This window comes from Piliocolobus tephrosceles, chromosome 1, assembly GCF_002776525.5.
Source record: "Piliocolobus tephrosceles isolate RC106 chromosome 1, ASM277652v3, whole genome shotgun sequence".
In the NCBI taxonomy this organism is placed as follows: Eukaryota; Metazoa; Chordata; class Mammalia; order Primates; family Cercopithecidae; genus Piliocolobus; species Piliocolobus tephrosceles.
Genome location: NC_045434.1, coordinates 108,609,878 through 108,631,042, shown reverse-complemented (window position 1 = coordinate 108,631,042; position 21,165 = coordinate 108,609,878). Strand labels below are relative to the sequence as shown.

Sequence of the window (21,165 nt, the reverse complement as noted above, 5' to 3'; positions counted from 1 at the left end):
TTCTTGAATTGTCTATATTTCCTAACATAGGGCATTGTTTGTAGAACTCCAATTTTTTTTTTTTTTTTTTTGAGATGGGATTTCACTCTGTCACCCAAGGCTTCAGTGCAGTGGCATGATCACAGCTCACTGCAGTCTTGACCTCCTGGACTCAAGCAGTCTTCTCCCCTTGGTCTCCCAAGTAGCTGAGACAACAGGAGCATCACCACGCCCAGATAGTTTTTGTATTTTTTGCAGAGATGAGGTCTCACCACATTGCCCAGCCGCTAGTCCCAAACTCCTGGTTTCAAGTAATCCTCCTACCTCGGCCTCCCCAAGTGTTGAGATATAGGCATGAGCCACTGTGCCCAGCCTAAAACCCAAAATTTAATTTTGTGCTATAACATACAAAGATTAAGCAATAATTTGTATAACTGCAAGGTGTACAATATAAAGACAATCAAAGCAAGTATATAGACTCATCGGGGTCTAAATAAGCATCATCCAGTTTTTCTGGGAATTTCCACATCTGCTTCCTATCATTGATTATTTTAATCTGTTTGTCTTCAGACCCTAGTCTGAAGGGTCTACCCAACTCTAGTTCAAAACCTAGGCATCTGTCTAGAAAAAGCTTTCACAGTAACAGGAAATTTCATTTAGTGATATGAAACATGGACAATCTTTTATTAAGACCAAGCCATTATTTATTCTCTACAACTATACTAAAAGAACAGCTAAGTGAACACAGTTCAAATTATATTTTGACAGTAATTACAAAGCATATAGCTAACTATTGCTCCTATCTACCTTTCTAAATGCCTAAATGTTTCAACATCCCCTGTAAGGTGAATAATAAGCATCAAAATAGAGCAGACTAAAACAATTCTGCACCAAATTATGGTGACCCAGACTTTGGTCTACAAACTGTCCTCAGTTTGATAAACTTAAATAAAGGTAGTATTTTTATCATAAGATTTCTCACTTTTGGAACATGAGGATTAAATTCCACAGCTCTATGAATTGCTTCCACGGCATTAATTTCTGCTGTGCTTAATCCTCTTCTGGAGGCTGTTTCTAGAGAGAATCTACAAGAAAACCACAAAATGAAAAAATAAATATGCTAAAAAAAAAGAAAAAAGTATGAATTTAGATAATAATACAGCCCCTTGAATCAAAGTTTCTGGAGATGGCCAAAAACAAAGCCATAGGACTACCAAAAACTAAATAAATAAAAAATAAATAAAGCTGGCCAGACACAGTGGCTCATGCTTGTAATCCCAGCACTTTGGGAGACTGAGATGAGCAGATCACCTGAGGTCGGGAGTTTGAGAGCAGCCTGACCAACATGGAGAAACCCCATCTCTACTAAAAACACAAAATGAGCTGGGCATGGTGGTGGGTGCCTGTAGCCCCAGCTACTCGGGAGGCTGAGGCAGGAGAATCACTTGAACCCAGGAGGCAGAGGTTGCAGTGAGTCGAGATTGTGCCATTGCACTCTAGCCTGGGCAACAAAAGTGAAACTCTGTCTCAAAAAAAAAAAAAGTAAAGTCTTGTGGGTTCAACATATAAAATAAGAAATGAAGGTCTTCAAACTTAGGTAAAGAAGGCTGTTAGGAGAAGTCCACTGAAGGTGCACTTTAGGAAAGGTAATAAAGTAATAAATGCTACACAGTGATATCCAGAGAATCTCATGAATCTAAGTACATTCTTACCAAATTCTTATTTCAGAGGACACAAATGGAAAATTCCATTCTAATTCATATCAAAGCATAAAAATCTAAGGTGAAAGAAAATGGTCACCATTTGGTTGGTTTCTGAGTATCTTATCTGAACAATAAAGAAAATTCACTAAGAGTAGCCAAAAACACAAGAAAAGCAGAACTCAGAATTATACTCTAAGAAGAGATAACATAAGCCTATTTCCCTACCACACACTTTATCATCATCATCATAGTTACTATTTACTGTGTGGACTTTCTTTCTAGGTATCGCTTTAGGCACTTACCACACATAATCCTCCTACAACCCTCCTGCAATATTAGTCTCATTTTACAGATGAAGGAGAGACTCAAAACGATTAACCTGCCTACAGTCCTATAGCTAGAATGTGGTAGAGTTTGAATTTGAGCTCAGGTTAGCTCTAAAAACTTTGCTCTTTCCACTACACACAGCAAGAAGCCTAAAAGCCCAAGAAGATCCAGGGCTATTCAGAAGGAAGTACAGTGGAAAACAGCATTGTTTAAAGTCAATAGAAGACAAACATAACATTGAGTTTAGCAGTCTTTCCAAATCATTGTAGTTTTTATAACACTTACTTTTCTGAAACAGTCCTTGTCTTCAACAGTGCTGCTGTGTAACAGATTGCTGCTGACTTTGGAAGGCTTATATCTGTAATGATAATTTTCAATTTAGGTAGGAATTACAAAAAAAGTATTGAGACAATTTTTTAATAAGAATAATTCACGGCCGGGTGCAGTGGCTCACACCTGTAATCCCAGCACTTTGGGAGGCTGAGGCGGGTGGATGAGGTCAGGAGTTCGAGACCAGCTTGACCAACATGGAGAAACCCTGTCTTTACTAAAAATACAAAAATTAGCCAGGTGTGGTGGCGCATGCCTGTAATCCCAGCTACTCAGGAGGCTGAGGGAGGAGAATCGCTTGAACCTAGGAGGCAGAGGTTGCAATGAGCTAAGATCGTACCACTGCACTCCAGCCTGGGCAACAAGAGTGAAACTCTGTCTCATAAATAAATAAATAAAAGAATAATTCACAGTGCAACACAAATTCAATAGTTATATAGGAAAAACCTGGACATAATGTTGAAAAATCTATAATATAGTAGGAAAAACCCATATATGAAGTTGAAAAAGCTGAATCTGAATCTTTATCTTATTATTTACCAGCTAAGCATCTTTCAGCTAGTAGCTAGCAACTTGTTTGACCTCAGTTTTCACCTCTCAAAATAATGATATTTTCTGACTGAGATGAAATTATGTCTATGAAAGCCCTCTCTGCACGATGGCAAAATGCGCTCAACAAATGTTTATAATAACCTGCTTATGGATGGGCACGGTGGCTCATACCTGTAATCCCAGCACTTTGGGAGGATGAGGTGGGTGGATCACGAGGTCAGGAGTTTGAGAGCAATCTGGCCACCACAGTGAAACCCTATCTCTACTAAAAATACAAAAAATTAGCCAGGCATAGTGGCAGGTGCCTAAAATCCCAGCTACTTGGGAGGCTGAGGCAGGAGAATCACTTGAATCTGTAAAGCGGAGGTTGCAGTGAGCCGAGATCGTGCCATTGCACTCCAGCCTGGGTGACAGTACGAGACTCTGTCTAAAAATATAATAATAATAATAAAAAATAACCTGCTTATAATAAGTTCAGGGAAAAGGGCATGGTATAATTAGAACTATGTAAAACCTTCACCTATTCATAGAGAAAAACTAATATTAGAAAAAAAATTAAAATATTAACAGTAGTTAAATCCAGGTTGATTCAACCAAGGATGATATTTTTGTTCTTCCCAGATTTTTGTATTTTCTTAAATTATTATTTTTTAGAAAATAAAAATTTCACCTGGAACTGTAGGTAAATTAATTATACAAATCATTCTTAAAAGAATGTCCAAAATAAGGCTATCAGAAGATGTTTTTGATTCCAGAATCATACTAGTAAATGGAGAACTAAGGAAATAAATTTGCTTTCAACTTCCTCCAGATTCTGGAATGATAAAAACTGGGATTCATGAAAATAACTGAAAATATAGAAGCATATCAACTTAGGTATGCTTTATTAGTTTCAGTTTTATTTTATTTTTAATGAATCAGGTCCTATTCCAATTTCTTATATTCAGTCCCTAAGCTTGCTCATCGTAAGTATTATAAGCAGGTGATGTATCCAGTAAGTTACATATGGAAAGAATTTCTCACAAATTTCTCCATAAGCCTACACTATTCTGAAGCATTGCTTAAGGATTCCAGATGTTTAAAAGAAATAAACTTCTCTTTCCAAGTATAACACATTTCAAACTTCCCAAGTCATGGGGATTCCCAAGCGAATGGGTAGGAACCTATAACAGGACAAATGTGAATAAACGACTTTTTTTTTTTTTTTTTTTTTTTGAGATAGGGTCTCACTCTGTCACCAGGCTGGAATACAGTGGCACAATCTTGGCTCACTGCAACCTCTACCTCCCAGGCTCAAGCGATCCTCACACCTCAGCCTCCCAAGCAGCTGGGACTACAGGTGCATGCCACCATGCCCAGTTACATTTTAAAAATATTTTTTGTAGAAATGGGTTCTCACCATGTTGCTCAAGCTGGTCTTGAATTTCTGAGCTCAAGTGATCCACATGCCTCAGCCTCCCAAAGTGATGGAATTACAGGCGTGAGCCACTGTGCCCAGTCTTCAATGTGACTTACATGTGTTCTCTTATAGTGAAAGATATGACCAGAAGTATAGTAACCCCAAATTTTCAGCTTGAGGCTAAAAGCTGATGCCTCTCTCAGGATGAGAAGAGAGGCTTTATGTCTTTAAAATTCTCCAAACTTCATGTGTGGTAAACTGATACTGTTATAACATAATAATAAAAATAGCCACCAGGCATGGTGGCTCATGCCTGTAATCCCAGCACTTTGGGAGGCCAAAGCAGGCAGATCATGAAGTCAGGAGATCAAGAACATTCTGGCCAACATGGTGAAACCCTGTCTCTACTAAAACAATACAAAAAAATTAGCCAGGCATGGTGGCAGGCACCTGTAGACCCAGCTACTTGGGAGGCTGAGGCAGGAGAATGGCGTGAGCCTGGGAAGTGGAGCTTGCAGTGAGCCAAGATTTCTCCACTGCACTCCTGCCTGGGCGACAGAGCAAGACTCCATCTCAAAAATAAAAAAAGAAAAAGAAAAATAACCAACAGATATTGAATTGTTACCATGGAAGACTAGTGAACAAAGAAATCAAACACCTGGATTTGCCTTTTACTGGCTGGGAGACCTTACCCCAATACTTTAACCTTCTTGAACTCCAGTTTCCTTATTCAGTAATTGGAGACAGTAAAAATACTTGTCCCACCACATCATAAGACTACTATAAGGATCATATTATCATTGAACTTTGCAACTAAAAAGCATTGTAAAAATGTTATTCTGAATTGCTCTTATAGTATATACTGCTAAGCAACTTCTGTTAGCCTTGCTTGACACTCCAAAACAAATGAGGTACCCCTACTATGTGCACAGCACCCATACTTCTCCAATTATCTCACCAAACACGCTGTCTTCAATGTAACTGCTGCTCATTTGTCTGTATGTTCCACTAAACTGTAAATAAACTGATAAACTGTAAATCCTATGAGGGCTCCCCTTCCTTTTTTTTTTTTTTTTTTTGAGACAGGGTCTTCCTCTGTCACCTAGGCTGGACTACAGTAGTGCAATCACAGCTCACTAAAGACTTAACCTCCCTGACTCAAGTGATCCTCCCACCTTAGCCTCCCAAGTAGCTGGGATTACAGGTACACACCACCATGACCAATGACCAATAATTTTTATTTTTTTAAATTTTTTGTAGAGACAGAGTCTTGCCATGTTACCCATGATGGTCTCCAACTCCTGGGCTCAAGTGATCCTCCCACCTCAGCCTCCAAAACAAAATGCTGGGATTACAGGTGTAAGCCACCATGCCTGGCCTCTCATGTTGTCTTGTTCACTATCATATTCTGAATGACTCACTCATATTAGAAACAAGCACTCAATAAACAAACAAATAAATCTTAACAGAAGAAAAGTTCTTCCTTGCAAGATTTTGCTAATAAAAGTCCTCATAAGGAAGATACTTAATAGCAACCTTTGGGTGCTAAATACTGACTAGTAAGAACAGAAAGAGAAAATTAAATACTAGAATATAACCATATTTATAACTACATAATTGGAAAAGAATAACCATGCTATCAACTAAGGGAATATGACTCACCATCATATTTTGCTAGGACTGCCTGAACATCTGCATAGGCCTGTAATTCTAAAAGTGATTCTAAGAGATTTTCATGGATGTTCAACATGGTAAGAGGAGGAAATTCTTTCATCAACTGTATATTAAAAGGAAAAAAAAGATTAAAATCATAACAAAGGAATTCAATACAGCTGAGTCAGATTCATTAAAGTAGAAATTATTGTTTCTTAACATAGCTGTGAAGAAGACCTAACTAACCCTTAAGAAAGGCATATATTAAATACCTTGTTCTAAAAACTACCAATTAAAATACAATGATTCTGCATTAAAATAATGGGCAACTTAACTAAATTTTTAGTTTCTGGAGGAATAAATGTAATAGTCCCATCATCAATTTACTTACATCTCTCATTATTTTTACTGCTTCTCTTATTCTTCCTAACTTTCTTGCACACATTGCCAATCTTCTTTTAATATATACCAGTACATTGGTATCTCTCCCTATTTAGAAAAACAAAAAATGATACAACTATCACTTTTGTATTGTAGGCTGCTATTTCATTAACAAGTCCATTAATTTTATTTGCTTCCCTTGGAAGATTCAATTAAAATTAAATTATGTCAAAATGGAAGAATATTAATGATGGCTACATTTGGGTGATAAATATTGAACAGGAGTGTTCTCTATTTTTGTGGATGTTTTAAGTTTTCTGTATTAAAACTTAAAATACACATTTAATTATTTTTGCCTCTAATAGTGACCTAAGTACAGTATATATAATTCGTGTATGATTGACAAGTTTATTTTAACATTAACAAAAAAGAAATACATACATTAATAGGAAGATATAACATTAACTTAGTATTTAAACTTGTGCATAAATGATCTATTATTCTGATACTCTCTATTGTTTTAATTGAAAAACAAAAAAGTCCAAAACAAAATTTACATGGCTAATGTAAACTTTTCTTAACAGTGAGTAATTGACAAACTATAAAACTACTTCTAGAAAGAGCTAACAAATATTTCTATAACTATCTCATAACCGTATTTGAGATTATTCAAAGACAAATGGCATGACATTTTTAAAGATGTAGTTTCATTAGTTCCAGGCTACAAAATTATATATTCCCACAAATGTGTGTTATAAAAATATGCATTAATGAAACATACCATATATATCAGTATTTAGCTTAGGAAGAAAAACATTATCCAAATTTTAATTTACACACAAAAAAAGATTTAGAATTTAGCTGCCAGTAAATAATGCATTATATAAACATATTTCAATTTATTACCCACTATTTGCCAAAATCATGAAACTAAAACCCTCTGGCCATAAAAATAGCAGGAAGCAGCATCATTGCTGATTCTAACATCTTTGGTAAAATAAAATCTCAATCATAACTGGTAGAGCATATCTAAGAACAGAAAGGACCTCAGTTACTATGGCTCATCTGATCTCAAGCACATCATGGAGAAAAATCAAAGAAAGAATCAATGCCAAGCATGAGGTTGGATTTTGGGCTAAGAATCAGATGGTGTGAAAGGGGCCACTCCCTAGCACTATATGCAGATACAGAGTCTGAAGAGCAAACCAAATAATGTACCTTTACTGTTGCTTAGAGTAAGGGTGAGGATAAAGATTAACAGCTGCTTATCATCACTAGAAGGCTCTCCTGAATGCTGAAAGTTACGTTTTTGCAATGACCAGCCTAATTCTCACATGAAATAAATTACTGTTAAGTCTCAGAGCAGCACATCTTCTCTCAATAACCTGAACAGATCTATTCCCTTCCACAAGCGTTCTCTGGCTAATACACATTTCTGTCTTGCTGGCTTGTAGGTATTACGAATAGATTAGTTATTTCCAGTGAAAATTAACTAACCTGTAAGTATTAAGTTTTCTATTATTGTTGTTTTGTGTTAAGACACAAGCAAATTACAGGTGCTAAAAGACAGTAATAACCAGTTCAAACTTGCTTACTCAGTTGAGCTTCATGCTGAGGACTTTGGTGCTGGCACTGCTGTGACTGCCTATAAATTGTTTCTCCTGCCTTGAGTGCCTGTTTAAACAATTTTTCAGCATCTACAATAGTTGTTGCTTCTTCCTCAGCCAGTAGAACGTATGCAGTGGCACAGCTATGAAGAAAGCAAGAAGGCAATTTTAAATAAAATGATAAAGCAAGTATTTTCTCTTGGTTATGTCCCTTTGTTGTATGTCATAGTTCCTTACATACATTTTTTCCATCTTTAGAAGAAAAAACAAAAAAAAACTTCATTCAATATTTTACCTTAATAGGGGCACATTGGTATATTCTTTATATCTGATTCCACAATTTTTCCACTTTTTTATCTTTTCCTTCTGCTCTTTGAGTTTTTTTTTTTTTTTTTTTTGGGTAAAAAACAAAGTCTTTAAACTTCTATCTCATTCTCTGACCCACTGTCCTGTGTTTCCTTTTTGTGAAAGGGGGGAGAAAAGAAGACTTATAAGGAATTATCTGAATTATATAGCTTCTACTGGCCATACCTGCTTTTTTTTTTTTTGAGATGGAATTTTGCTCTTGTCGCCCAGGCTGGAGTACAGTGGCCCAATCTCGGCTCACTGAAACCTCTGCCTCCTGGATTCAAGCAATTCTCCTGTCTCAGCCTCCCGAGTAGCTGGGATTACAGGCATGCGACACCACGGCCAGCTAATTTTTGTATTTTTAGTAGAGATGGGGTTTCAACATGTTGGCCAGGCTGGTCTAGAACTCCTGACCTCAGGTGATCCACCTGCCTCAGCTTTCCAAAGTGCTGGGATTACAGGCATGAGCCACCGCGCCCAGTTAGTCATACCTGCTTTTAGTTGCTATATACTTTATGATATTCATTTCATGGGGCACGTATGGGGAGGGTGAGGATTGGGAAGATAGTCCCTTGGCCAACTAGGCACCTTTAACATCTGACTCAGAAATATAGTCCGGGACTAGACATTTCCCCCAAATCTGAGTACTCCCCTCTGCATGCTGTCCTGTCTACCCATGGACTTATCCACAATACTATGCGGTATAACTTCCCTTGTTCTGAATTCAGGTACTTCCTCCTACACTCCGATCCTCATTCCTCACAACTATGCTTATGCCAAGTTTTCTTTTCTTCACCCCACTAAAACACAGAGGCTTTTCTTTGTATCTTTTAAGTCAACACCTGGCTAATAAACTAATTCTTGTTTTGGGGCCACAAAGAGAAACAAAATGTCGTTATTCCATTCCCAGAAATAACAAATCCATCTCTTCTAGAGACAATGTCCTAGTTGTGATTATCTAAGCCTGCACTGTCCAGTATTCTAGGCATTAGCCACATGTGGCTATTGAGCACTTGAAATGTGACGAGTTTGAATTGAGATGTGATGCAAGTGTAAAAATGCACAACGAATTTTGAAGACTTAGAAGAGTTCCTCATTAATAGATTTTAGAAAAGTACTGACTATATGTTAAAATATTTTAATATTTTGGGCCAGGTGTGGTGGCTCAGGCCTGTAATCCCAGCACTTTGGGAGGCCAAGGCGGGTGGATCATGAGGTCAGGCCAAGGTGGGTGGATCATGAGGTCAGGAGATCGAGACCACCGTGAAACCCTGTCTCTACTAAAAAAATACAAAGAATTAGCCGGGCACGGTGGCTGGCACCTGTAGTGCCAGCTATTCGGGAGGCTGAGGCAGGAGAATGGTGTGAACCCGGGAGGCGGAGCTTGCAGTGAGCCGAGATCATGCCACTGCACTCCAGCCTGGGGGACAGAGCGGGGCGTTTTTCCCAAAAAAAAAAAAAAAAAAAAAAAAAAAAAAATTAGTGTTTTGAATATAGCTAAATAAACATTATTCAGATTAATTTCACCTATTTCTTTTTACTTTTTTTTTTTTTTTTGAGACAGAGTCTGGCTGTGTTGCCGAGGCTGGAGCGCAGTGGCGCAATCTCGGCTCACTGCAAGCTCCGCCTCCTGGGTTCATGCCATTCTCCCGCCTCAGCCTCCGAGTAGCTGGGACTACAGGCGCCCGCCACCACGCCTGGCTAATTTTTTGTATTTTTAGTAGAGACGGGGTTTCACCGTATTAGCGAGGATGGTCTCGATCCCTTGACCTCGTGATCCGCCCGCCTCGGCCTCCCAAAGTGCTGGGATTACAGGCTTGAGCCACCGCGCCAGGCCTCTTTTTACTTTTTAAATGTGGCTACTAGAAAATTTAAAGTTACATATGTGGCTTGCGTTATATTTCTAATAACTTGTGCTTAAATTATTGATAAACGTACAAGACCAAGCATTAAACAAAAGTGATGGCAGGTAGCTATCATTAAGTGGGGACAAAAAACGTTCTTCAGATATAGAAAATGCAAATCATACCATTTCACCATCCTTCAAATAAGAAGACCGTAGAGTATATAACAATTTCACTAATCAACAAAGATTTCTCCATTACATTACACTAGATTCCTGTGAAGTGTTAGATGATATACTGCTGCTTTAAACACCGGCCTTCCTGCCCAGGCACAGTGGCTCATGGCTATAATTCCAGCACTCTGGGAGGTCAGGACAGAAGGATCACTTGAAGCCAGTAGTTTGAGACTAGCCTGGGCAACACAATGAGACCCTTTCTCTATAAAAAATAATAATAATAAAAATTTTAAAATTGGCTGGGTGTGGCTGTGTGCACCTGTAGTCCTAGCTACCTTGGAGGCTGAGGCAAGAGGACTGCTTAAGGCCAGGAGTTTGAGGTTACAATGAAGCTATCATCTTACCACTGCACTCCAGTCTGGGCAACAGAGCAAGACCCTGTCTCTAAACAAAAACAAAAACCAAAAACACTAGGCTTCCTGACTGTCATTCCAAAAACCAACTGAAATTTTTTTTTTTTTTTTTGAGACGGAGTCTCGCTCTGTGGCCCAGGCTGGAGTGCAGTGGCCGGATCTCAGCTCACTGCAAGCTCCGCCTCCCGGGTTTACGCCATTCTCCTGCCTCAGCCTCCCGAGTAGCTGGGACTACAGGCGCCCCCCACCTCGCCCGGCTAGTTTTTTGTATTTTTTAGTAGAGACGGGGTTTCACCGTGTTAGCCAGGATGGTCTTGATCTCCTGACCTCGTGATCCGCCGGTCTCGGCCTCCCAAAGTGCTGGGATTACAGGCGTGAGCCACCGCGCCCGGCCTCCAGAACATTTTCATCATCCCCACAAGAAACCCCACACCTATTAAGTAGTCACTCCCCATCTCCCTTGCCTCCTCAATCCCTGGCAATCCCAAATCTATTTCTGCCTGTTCACAATGTCCTCTGATACACAAAATATTTTAATTTTGATTAAGTCCATTTACCTGATTTTTCTTTTGCTGCTTGTGCTTTTGGTGATAAAATTTATGAGACCCCTGCTAAATTCAAGGTGATGATGATTTGTCCCTATGCTTTCTTCGAAGAGTTCTGTAGTTTTAACTCTTCCATTTAGGTCGTTGATTGATTTTTAAATTAATTGGGATATATGGTATGACGTAAGGGACCACCTTTATGCTTTTATATATGTGGTTATCCAGTTGTTCCAACATCATTGTTGAAAAGACTATTCTTTCCTCCATTGAATGGTTTTGACACCCTTGTCAAAAATCATGGCCAGGTGTGGTGACTCACACCTGTAATCTCAGCACTTTGGGAGGCCGAGGTGGGTGGATCACCTGACGTCAGGAGTTCAAGACCAGCCTGGCCAACATGGTGAAACCTTGTCTCTACTAAAAATACAAAATTAGCCAGCTATGGTGGCGCATGCCTGTATTCCCAGCTATTTGGGAGGCTGAGGCAGGAGAATCAGTTGAACCCAGGAGGTGGAGGTTGCAGTGAGCCGAGATCGTGCCATTGAACTGCAGCCTGGGCAAAAAGAATGAAACTCTGTCTCAAAACAAAACAAAACAAAACAATCAACTGACCATAGATATATGGGTTTATTTCTGGAATCTCAATTTGAATCTATTGATCTAGGTGTCTATCCTTATGATTTAACTACTGTAGCTTTGCAGTAAATTTTTAAATTGGGTAGTGTGAGTCTTCTAATTTTGTGCTTCTATTTCAAGATTGTTTTGGTATTCAGGGTCTCTTGCAGTTTTATATGAATTACAGGATCACCCTGTCCATTTCTGCAGAAATGATAATTAAAATTTTTACAGGGATTGCACTGAATCCATAGATCAATTTAGGGAGTACTGACATTCTAACAATAATGTCTCCCAATCCAAGAACATGGGATGTCTTTTGATTTATTTATTTAACTTACGCTTTATAGTTTTCAGCATCCAAGTCTTACACCTCCTTGATTAAATTTATTCCTAAGTATTTAAATCTTTCTGATGTTTTCATAAATGGAATTGTTTTCTTAATTTCCTTTTCAGATTGTTCATTGCTAGGATATAGACATAACAACTGATTTTCATATATTGATTTTGTTTCTCACAATTTTGTCAATACTTTCATTAGCTCTAATAGTTTCTTTGTGGATTAAGATTTTCTACAAATAAGATTATGCCATCTGTGAATGGAGATAGTTTTACTTATTCCTTTCCAATTCAGATGCCATGTAAAATTTTTCTTGCCTAACTGCACTGACTAGAACCTCCAGTACACCATGTAACACAGAAGTACAAGTGCAGACATCCTGCCTTTTTTCTGATGGTGGAGGGAAATCTTTCAGTCTTTCATCAGTAAGTACGCATTTAGCTGTAGATTTTTCAGATGCAGATGTTCTTGAGGAAGTTTCCTTCCATTCCTAGTTTTTTAAAGTTTTCATCATAAAATGGTGTTGGATTTTGTCAGATCTTTTTCTACATCAATTGAGATGGTCATGTAATTCTTGTCTTTTGGTCTATTAATGTGGAGTATTACATTAATTGATTTCCATATATTTATCATGATGGGGAATTTTGTCAAATGTTTTTTCTACATCAGTTGAGATAATCATGTGGTTTCTTTCTTCATTCTGTTAATGTGCTATACTACATTGACTGATTTTCATATGTTGAACCATTCTTGCATCCATGAATAAATGCCACTTCGTCAGGGTGTATAACATTTTTAATATGTTGCTGTATTTGGGGTGCTATTATCTTGTTCTCAGCTATGATTTCTTCAAGTATTCTTTCTGCCCTTTCTCTCTCTTCTTTGGGACTCCTATAAAGCACAGATTGATATGCTTGATAGCATCCTACAGTTCTCTCAGACTCTGGTCATATTTCTTTACTCCTTAATTTTTCCTGCTCCTTGAATTGGGTAATCTCAATTGACTTAAATGAAATTCACTGGTCTTGCTTCTGTCTGCTTAAATCTGCTTGCTGCTGAACCCCTATGATAAATTTTTCATTTTAGTTATGCTTTTCAATTCTGGAATTTCTATTTAGTTCCTTTTAATTCTTTCTCTTTACTGATATTCTGTAATGGTGAGATATCATTATCATGGGTTCCTTTACCTCCTTGATCATATTTAAAATAGTTGATTTAAATTTTGTATCTATTAATCCAAAGTCTAGGCTTCACAGGGGCAGCTTTTATTAATTTCTTTTCTTTTTATTTTTTGAGACAGGGTGTCTTTATTTTACTCAGGCTGGTCTCAAACTCCTGAGCTCAAGTGATCCTTCTGCCGTGGTCTCCCAAAGTGCTGGAACTACAGGTATAAGCTACGACACCTAGCCTAATTTCTTTTCTTTCCTATGTATGGGCCATGTTTTCTTGTTTCTTTGCATGCCTTGTAATTTTTTGTTGAAAACTGGAAATTTTAAATACTATACTCTGACAACTCTAGAAATACAATTTTCTCTACTCCCTAGGATTTGTTGTTGCTGTTTTTGCAGTTGTTTAGTGACTTTTCTGAACCCATTTTATAAAATCTATGTTATTTGTCATGTGTGACCAGTGACATGTGTGCTATTTTAGTCTTGTGGTCAGTTGGTGATTTGATAGAGATTTCCTTAGACGCCTGGGACCAAAACCAAACAAAACACAAAAAGTAAAAACTATTTGCAAATGGGCTCTGTGTGGGTGCCAGGGCACACCTTCACATTCAGTCAAACAGTTTACAACTCTGCCTTAGCTTTCACCTCCTACTTGTGCAGAACATGAAGGTTAGGCAGACTTGAGAGCTTAGGACTTCCGCCAAGTCTTTTCTGAACATGTCCCCAGCTCTGGCTGTGTGTGGGGCCTTGATTCCCAGAAATGTGTGGGAGCTTTTCAGAGTCTTTATTCCTCAAAGTATCTAATTCCCCAGACTTTGCTCACAAGCTTTCTGGTTTGTCTACTGTTTGTTCTTCCTGTTATCCCTTGCCCCAGGCAGCAGCAGCTAATGCATTTGCCTTTAAATGTTTTTAACAAATGATCCAGAGTGTAGTTATGTCAGTTCTGGGAGAGTTTTGAAGTTGAAGACTCTCTTCTTTCAGTAAGCTGAAATAAAGAAAGCCCTTTGAGCTAGTGCTTCAGGGAGCCAACAGACAGGTCAAAACAAACGACCACAGTTCCTTGAAAATAAGGTCCATTCAACTTCCTCTGGTACCAGAAACCTATCCCTGGAATGTACTCTGTTGTCTTCAAGACTGCCACTGAGATAGGGAGTGAGGGATGGGGCCAGGATAAATAAAATACTACAAAGCTTTCTTAGAGAGATTTGGGTGTTTTTTCTCCTTGATTAAGCATTCACTAGGTTACTGTAAACTTTTGATTAGTTTCCAGAGTTTTAATAAAGTTGATCCTGACAGTTTCTGCCAGTTTATTACTTTGGCATTCTTTAACTCTGCCATTTTTGCTCCACCTTGGGAAGGTCTTCTTAATAAGGATAACATATATACTGGGGGGAGAAGGTTCAGGGAATAACTCTAAATTTACATTATTCAGGAAGCATTCCTTGATAAACCCCAACTGGAACCATATTTTCACTCTTGGTATTTATTTAGTCTGCATTAGATTAGTATTTATTGATCTGTTCCTTGTAAAGATTAAGTTGCTTTATGATTTTACATTTTGCCTTTTCAAAATATAAAAAGTTCAAAACTATAAAAAATGCTGCTAACATGGAAAACAATAAACTTGATAGAGCTATGTTTTACTTATTTTTAATCCCCTTCTCATGGCTTCAAGTCCATTAACAACTAAAGTACTCAAGATTGAATGCTTCAAGTGAATGATTCAAATGAAAAAATCAAAACAGGTACATAAGTATATTAGTATTTTAACACCCTTTTAACTATAAAGTATTATCACCATTCTCCATGAACATTCTCCACTTTGAAAAGTATTTCTAGCATAATTTCTATTCAAAAGCATATATAGATTTACAGTTTCAGAAGCCAAATACAGATGTTGGCAAACACTGAAATTTTTATTAAATATCTATAACATGCAAAAGGGAAATGACTAATGACTCCAAGTGTCTTAGGAACAGACAAAAGGAGATATAAAAATCATTTGTCTTGGTTTCCTTCAAAATAAATTTATTTTCCATATATTTCAAACTTACTCATTGTTCAATTCTAAAGCTTGATAGGCTGCTTTGATTCGAGCTGGAGGATTTCTTTCCCTCCAGGCCTTCTGCATAACTGTAGAAAAAATATGTCATAAAATGGATGAGATGGTAAACAAATAATCTGCAAAATATATGAAGAATAAGCTAGTGGAGTAAACAAAGCTTTAAATAACATATTCCTAAACATACAAAACAATAAACTAGGTTATTAGTTCACTTTATCCATATGAGAAATTTATATTAAATTTGGAAGCTTCACATAAAATAAAAATACATTCTTTCTCTGATTTATTTGAACAATATATAGGGTACTTAAACAAGTTAATTATATCATTATTATATATAAACATTTATATATCTAAATGCATGTTAACATTGAGTTTAAGTGACATCACATTATAATCAATATGAAATATTACAGTTCTACTTTTATCATTCTGAAAAGGTTTTATGGAACTGCAAAAAATAAAAATATACAAAAACTTAAAAACAAAGTCTCTGTCTAATGAATGATTCACTCTACGAAGAATGTATGGGATTGCATTTTGTGTAAAAGGGGAAAAAAATGAATTAATTAGAATATAGTACCGCTAGAAAATGTCAGCCTCTATCAGGATTCAACAAAGGCCTGAGTTAGGATTTCTTTGGAATATTAATTTTGCTACCAATTTACTGTACCAAAATGAAGACTTCACAGTAAGTAAAGTTTTCTTTAATTAAATAAGCAAACAAATAACGTAGACTCAGAAGACTAGCTGGGCCATTTCAAGTTTGATAAGAAAAATATAGAACCTATGAGTGTTGCTTTTGGAACAAAACCTGCAACCGTCCAGGAAGAATAATGTGAAAAATGTTTGAATTTTCCTTTGGAAAGAGAATATTAGTCTTGGCTTAGAAAAGGAGTCAATATATTCCACTTGTATAACAAAAATACATTTCTTATATCAAACATGTCACCAGCTAGCTGACACCTAATGCTTCCTAAACTTGACAAACTGATGTAAGTCAGTACCCACTTGATACTGGCCAGTTAAAGAACATCATTCTGCTGCAACACTAAATATTGCATTAAAATAATGCATAATATTAGACTTGTAATTTTTGATGATAGGCTGTCTTCTGTAAGTTATATGATATTTACAAGTCAAATTTTAACACTGAATTTGTATTAACATTTTAAATTGTTATTTGGAACTCTAGTATATTAAATACACATCCTAATTTATCTAACCAATTCCCTTTTGATGGACAATTAAGTATACTAAATTTTTTGGTAATACAAAACATTGTGATAACAATTTTTCAGTATGTGTCTTTTCATAATTAATTAAATACTTCCTTTCTAATAGAATAGCTGGCTAAAATATGTATATTTTAAAAGATTCTGGATATGTAACAAGTTTGGGAAGTTAAGAAAAAAAAAAAAAGTTCCAGATATACAGCCCCCAAACTCCACAATAAGACTGTATTAATTTACACTTTTTCAGGCTGTGTAACACAGTATAATCAATCTTTGCTAATTTAACAACTTAACACAGTATTACCAATCTTTGCTAATTTAATATCTGAAACTTATCTCATTTTCATTTGTGTTTTTTTAAATCTCTAGTGAGGTTGTCTAATTCACCTTTAAATATTTTATCTTATTCTTTTGTTTCCAAATGCTCTACCTAGCCTCTCAAGAGTATTCTTCAAAAACAAAGCAGTCCTAAGCCTAAGCGGAAAGGAGAAATAAAGTTGATGGGGGAAAAATGTATATTTTTTTTCTAAAATAAGGCTTAGGAGTAATTTAAAACAAAATGCTGATTTGGTATTCAATTGTCCTCTTTAAGGGCTCTTGATATGCTGAATATAATTAACATAAGCAATTAGCAATTCAATCCAATTTATCTATTTTTCAAGTTAAATAACATTCTAATATGCTAACAAGCACAAAACAGATCAGCAGTTATTGTAAGACCAGGGGTCATAAATGTAAATGCCTACAAATGCCAGGCATTAAACACAAATGAGTGGACTGAAAGCATATTCACTGTCTAAAGAGGAGAGCCACAACTCAGTTTCATCTTACTACTGTCAAGTGTAAATTCAGGTTCAATTTTGCCCCATTTTTCAACCTTCAAAAGGCATAAATTCAGATTTTAATGTAAAATCTCCTGATTTTTAAATGCTGAAGAAAAAAATCCAAAAACCAATACTGGGCCCTTCTGGATATGTTTTTTCTCTGCCCTAGATAAATTAATAGAATAAGAACAAAATCTAATTTAGTTATTACTGATGACAGTAAGTCAAGAGAAATTTGCCACATCACATATATACACATTTGTATTTTTGAAAATAAAACTACTGCTATAAATCATGACCTTTATGTGAGGGTCTGAAAAGATTTATATGGAATCAACAGTCTGTTTCTGAAGATCATTCACAGACACACTCTGTCCGACTTGAGTTCAGCCTTTAGCTGGGGTTAGACACACCTCTATAGAAGTACATAAAACTTTGTAAGGACCAAGTGGGATACACGGTTTTAAGAAAATCAACCTCCAAAGCTTCAACTTGATCACTCTTTCCTATAACTGATCTACCAAAGAATGTTTCTCTGGTTTCCCTATCCTACCTAACCACAGTTCCTATACTCGCTCCCCACAAAGATATGTTCCTTTCTCTTATTTTACAAAAAGCACACACACACACACACACAAAAGGCTTACTTCTTACTCATCCTGAATCTTAACAAGGTGTACTGCGCTATAGTGTAAAAATCTCCAGGTGCCAAAGGGACAATTCAAAGTTTGGGTTGGGGGCAGCCATGTTTAATCAAGGCATCCTATAATAGTATTCCTGCCTTTTATTTATTTAACAGTGAAGCTTGGCATTGGAAAGAAAGTATTCTGGCCCTGTATTCAAGTATATTACAGAATGAAGAAGGGAAAGATAACAATTTTTAATAGTTCCATTAGTACCCCTCCTTACTTACTATCAAAGAACGGATTGCTCCTAAGGGAAGGTCCCCTCACATCAAGGCAAAGCAGGCATTAGCAAGGAGTAAGAAATGCAGTGAAGCCTTATTTTGGCCAAGTGGTAAGTTCTAGGCAAAGTTCCAAGACACGGCTATCTTTCTATCTTAGAATCTGAATTCAGAAGATAGATGGTTGTCATGGGGAGGCATATAAATATGTTTATTTAAATTGAAAAATGAAGTCAGACTTCTCTGTCAGAAAGTAAATATGATTTGGTTGATAGAACTGACAATGAGAACTCACCCAGTCAATTAGATTATATACAGAACCTTCCACAAAGTTTAAAGAGCTAAATATGTAGCTCTAAGGATTTGACAGAAATATAATTAAAGCACATCATAACACTTAGGACCTTACAGTCAAATGCAATTCACATTTTAAAAAATTACATTAGAATGTTTTATTGTAGAAAAGGATGGAAGTGTGATACCAGACTCTACAGCATGAAACAATGATAATAAAATTACATAGGGATGTAAAACAGATATGTGTTCAAGAAGAAAAAAGACAAAATTTACTACTGTTAAAGAGCATTTGGTAAGCTGGGTGCGGTGGCTCATGCCTGCAATCTCAGCACTTTGGAAGACCAAGGCGGGGGGGTGGTGGATCACCTGAGGTTGGGAGTTCAAGACCATCCTGACCAACGTGGAGAAACCCTGTCTCTACTAAAAATACAAAATTAGCTAGGCGTAGTGGCGCATGCCTGTAATCCCAGGTACTCAGGAGGATGAGGCAGGAGAATCGTTTGAACCCGGGAGGTGGAGGTTGTGGTGAGCCGAGATTGCGCCATTGCACTCCAGCCTAGGCAACAAAAGCGAAAGTTGGTCTCAAAAAAAAAAAAAAAAAAGAGAGAGAGAGAATTTGTTTACATATTGTTTTGTTTGTTTGGTTGTTTTTTTCAGATAAAGGGTCTCTGTCCCTCAGGCTGCAGTGCAGGAGTGCCATTGTAAGCTTACTGCAGCCTCAACCTTCTAGGCTCAAGAGATCCACCCACCTCAGCCTCTCAAGTAGCTGGGACTACAGGCGTGCACCACCACACCTGATTAATTTTAAAACTTTTTTGTAGGGATGGGGTCTTACTGTGTTGCCCAGGCTGACAAACTCCTAGACTCATGGGATGCTCCTACCTTGGCCTCCCAAAGTGCTGGGATTACAGGCATGAGCCATTGTCCTTGGCCTATTCATGTATTTTTCAATGGATTGTAGTAGGCATTAAATAATTTGATTTCATAACACACATTGAAATATAGGGTATACTATTATTTTTAAATGTCTGTATTTTGCACTATGTCAAAAATTACATTCTCTATGATTATTTAACCTTATGATGTCAACTTAAAAATGTGTGAAGGGACATATTCTTTTTCAAAATTATTTTAGGAGATATTCAAATAAAAATGTTTTAATACCACACCTTCAGTAGATAGCCATGAACGCTATTTTAAAAGCCTGCTAGTATTTGCAATTCAGTGTCACTCTGTGAGAGGGGCTGTGAGAGAAAGGGTGTGAGACCTAACTTCCAGAATCACTCAACCCTTAAAGTTAACATACAGCACTGATATTGTACTGCTGTTATTTCCCCAACACCTATCCTTTTGCCATTAATATAAACATTAAGCATATAAACATAAATCTATTCTTTTTACTCCTTTATTTGCAATTAAATCATTTTATATAACCATACCAAAGATCCTTGGGTTTCCTATATCCACTCTTAATGTATTTAATCTAGCAAAGATAAATCACTATGAACTCATTTTAATGCAGGAAACTGGCTGTTTTTCAGACCCTTCAGTGATTTTGTGGTGGGTAGAAGCAGTAATAGTGTAGTGGTTAACAGCCAGTCTTGAGTTTGAAACATGGTTTTATCATTATTAGCTATGTGATTAAAGGCATATTACTTGATCCCCCTTTGCTTCAGTTCCTTTATTGTTAAAATGGGGCTCATAATACTACCTATCTCATGAAGTGACTGGGAAGATTACATTTCTATAAATTGCTCAGAATAGTGCCTGGCACATAGTAAGCCTAGACAAGTATTGGCTATTATTAGTGAAATTGCTTAAGACCTCTGTGACATCTAGGCTATTCAATCATTCATACTTTTTTTTTTTTTTGAGACGGAGTCTCACTGTGTCGCCCAGGCTAGAGTGCAATGGCCCAATCTCAGCTCACTGCAAATTCCACCTCCGGGATTCAAGTGATTCTCCCACCTCAGTCTCCCAAGTAGCTGGGATTACAGACACCCACCATCATACCCAGCTAATTTTGATAGTTTTGTAGAGATGGCGTTTTACCATATTGACCAGGCTGGTCTCGAACTCCTGACCTCAGGTGATCCACCCACCTTGGCCTCCCAAAGTGCTGGGATTAAAGGTGTGAGCCACCGTGCCCAGCCCATTCATACTTTCCTCAAAGAATAAATATTAATATTTACATTACGCCAGGCAATGTGCTGGACAATAGAGATTCAAATATGAAGGGAATATAGTCCCTGCTGTCCAAAAGTTCATACCCTAGTAGCAAAGACAAACATGAAAGCAATATAACATTAACAAATAAATGTTTGTGGCTGAATAAATTAAAGTTACTTCATAGAGGTTTGGACTAAGTAGTATAGAATTGCAGAAAACAAAATGTTTAATTCTGTGACAAGGGATCCCAGAGAGGGCTTTCTAGAAAATGTGACTTTTAATTTGGATAA

The 21,165-nt window shown here is 37.0% G+C and overlaps 1 protein-coding gene across 1 annotated transcript in view; it reads right to left on the bottom strand.

Moving 5' to 3' along the window:
- The window catches only part of ST7L (suppression of tumorigenicity 7 like), a 98,866-nt gene that overhangs the window by 55,041 nt on the left and 22,660 nt on the right, over positions 1 to 21,165 (bottom strand). Inside the window, 6 exon segments of the mRNA XM_031936426.1 lie at positions 962 to 1,064; positions 2,295 to 2,367; positions 5,953 to 6,067; positions 6,335 to 6,432; positions 7,920 to 8,074; positions 15,436 to 15,514. Of these exon segments, the coding sequence (XP_031792286.1) occupies positions 962 to 1,064; positions 2,295 to 2,367; positions 5,953 to 6,067; positions 6,335 to 6,432; positions 7,920 to 8,074; positions 15,436 to 15,514 (623 nt within the window).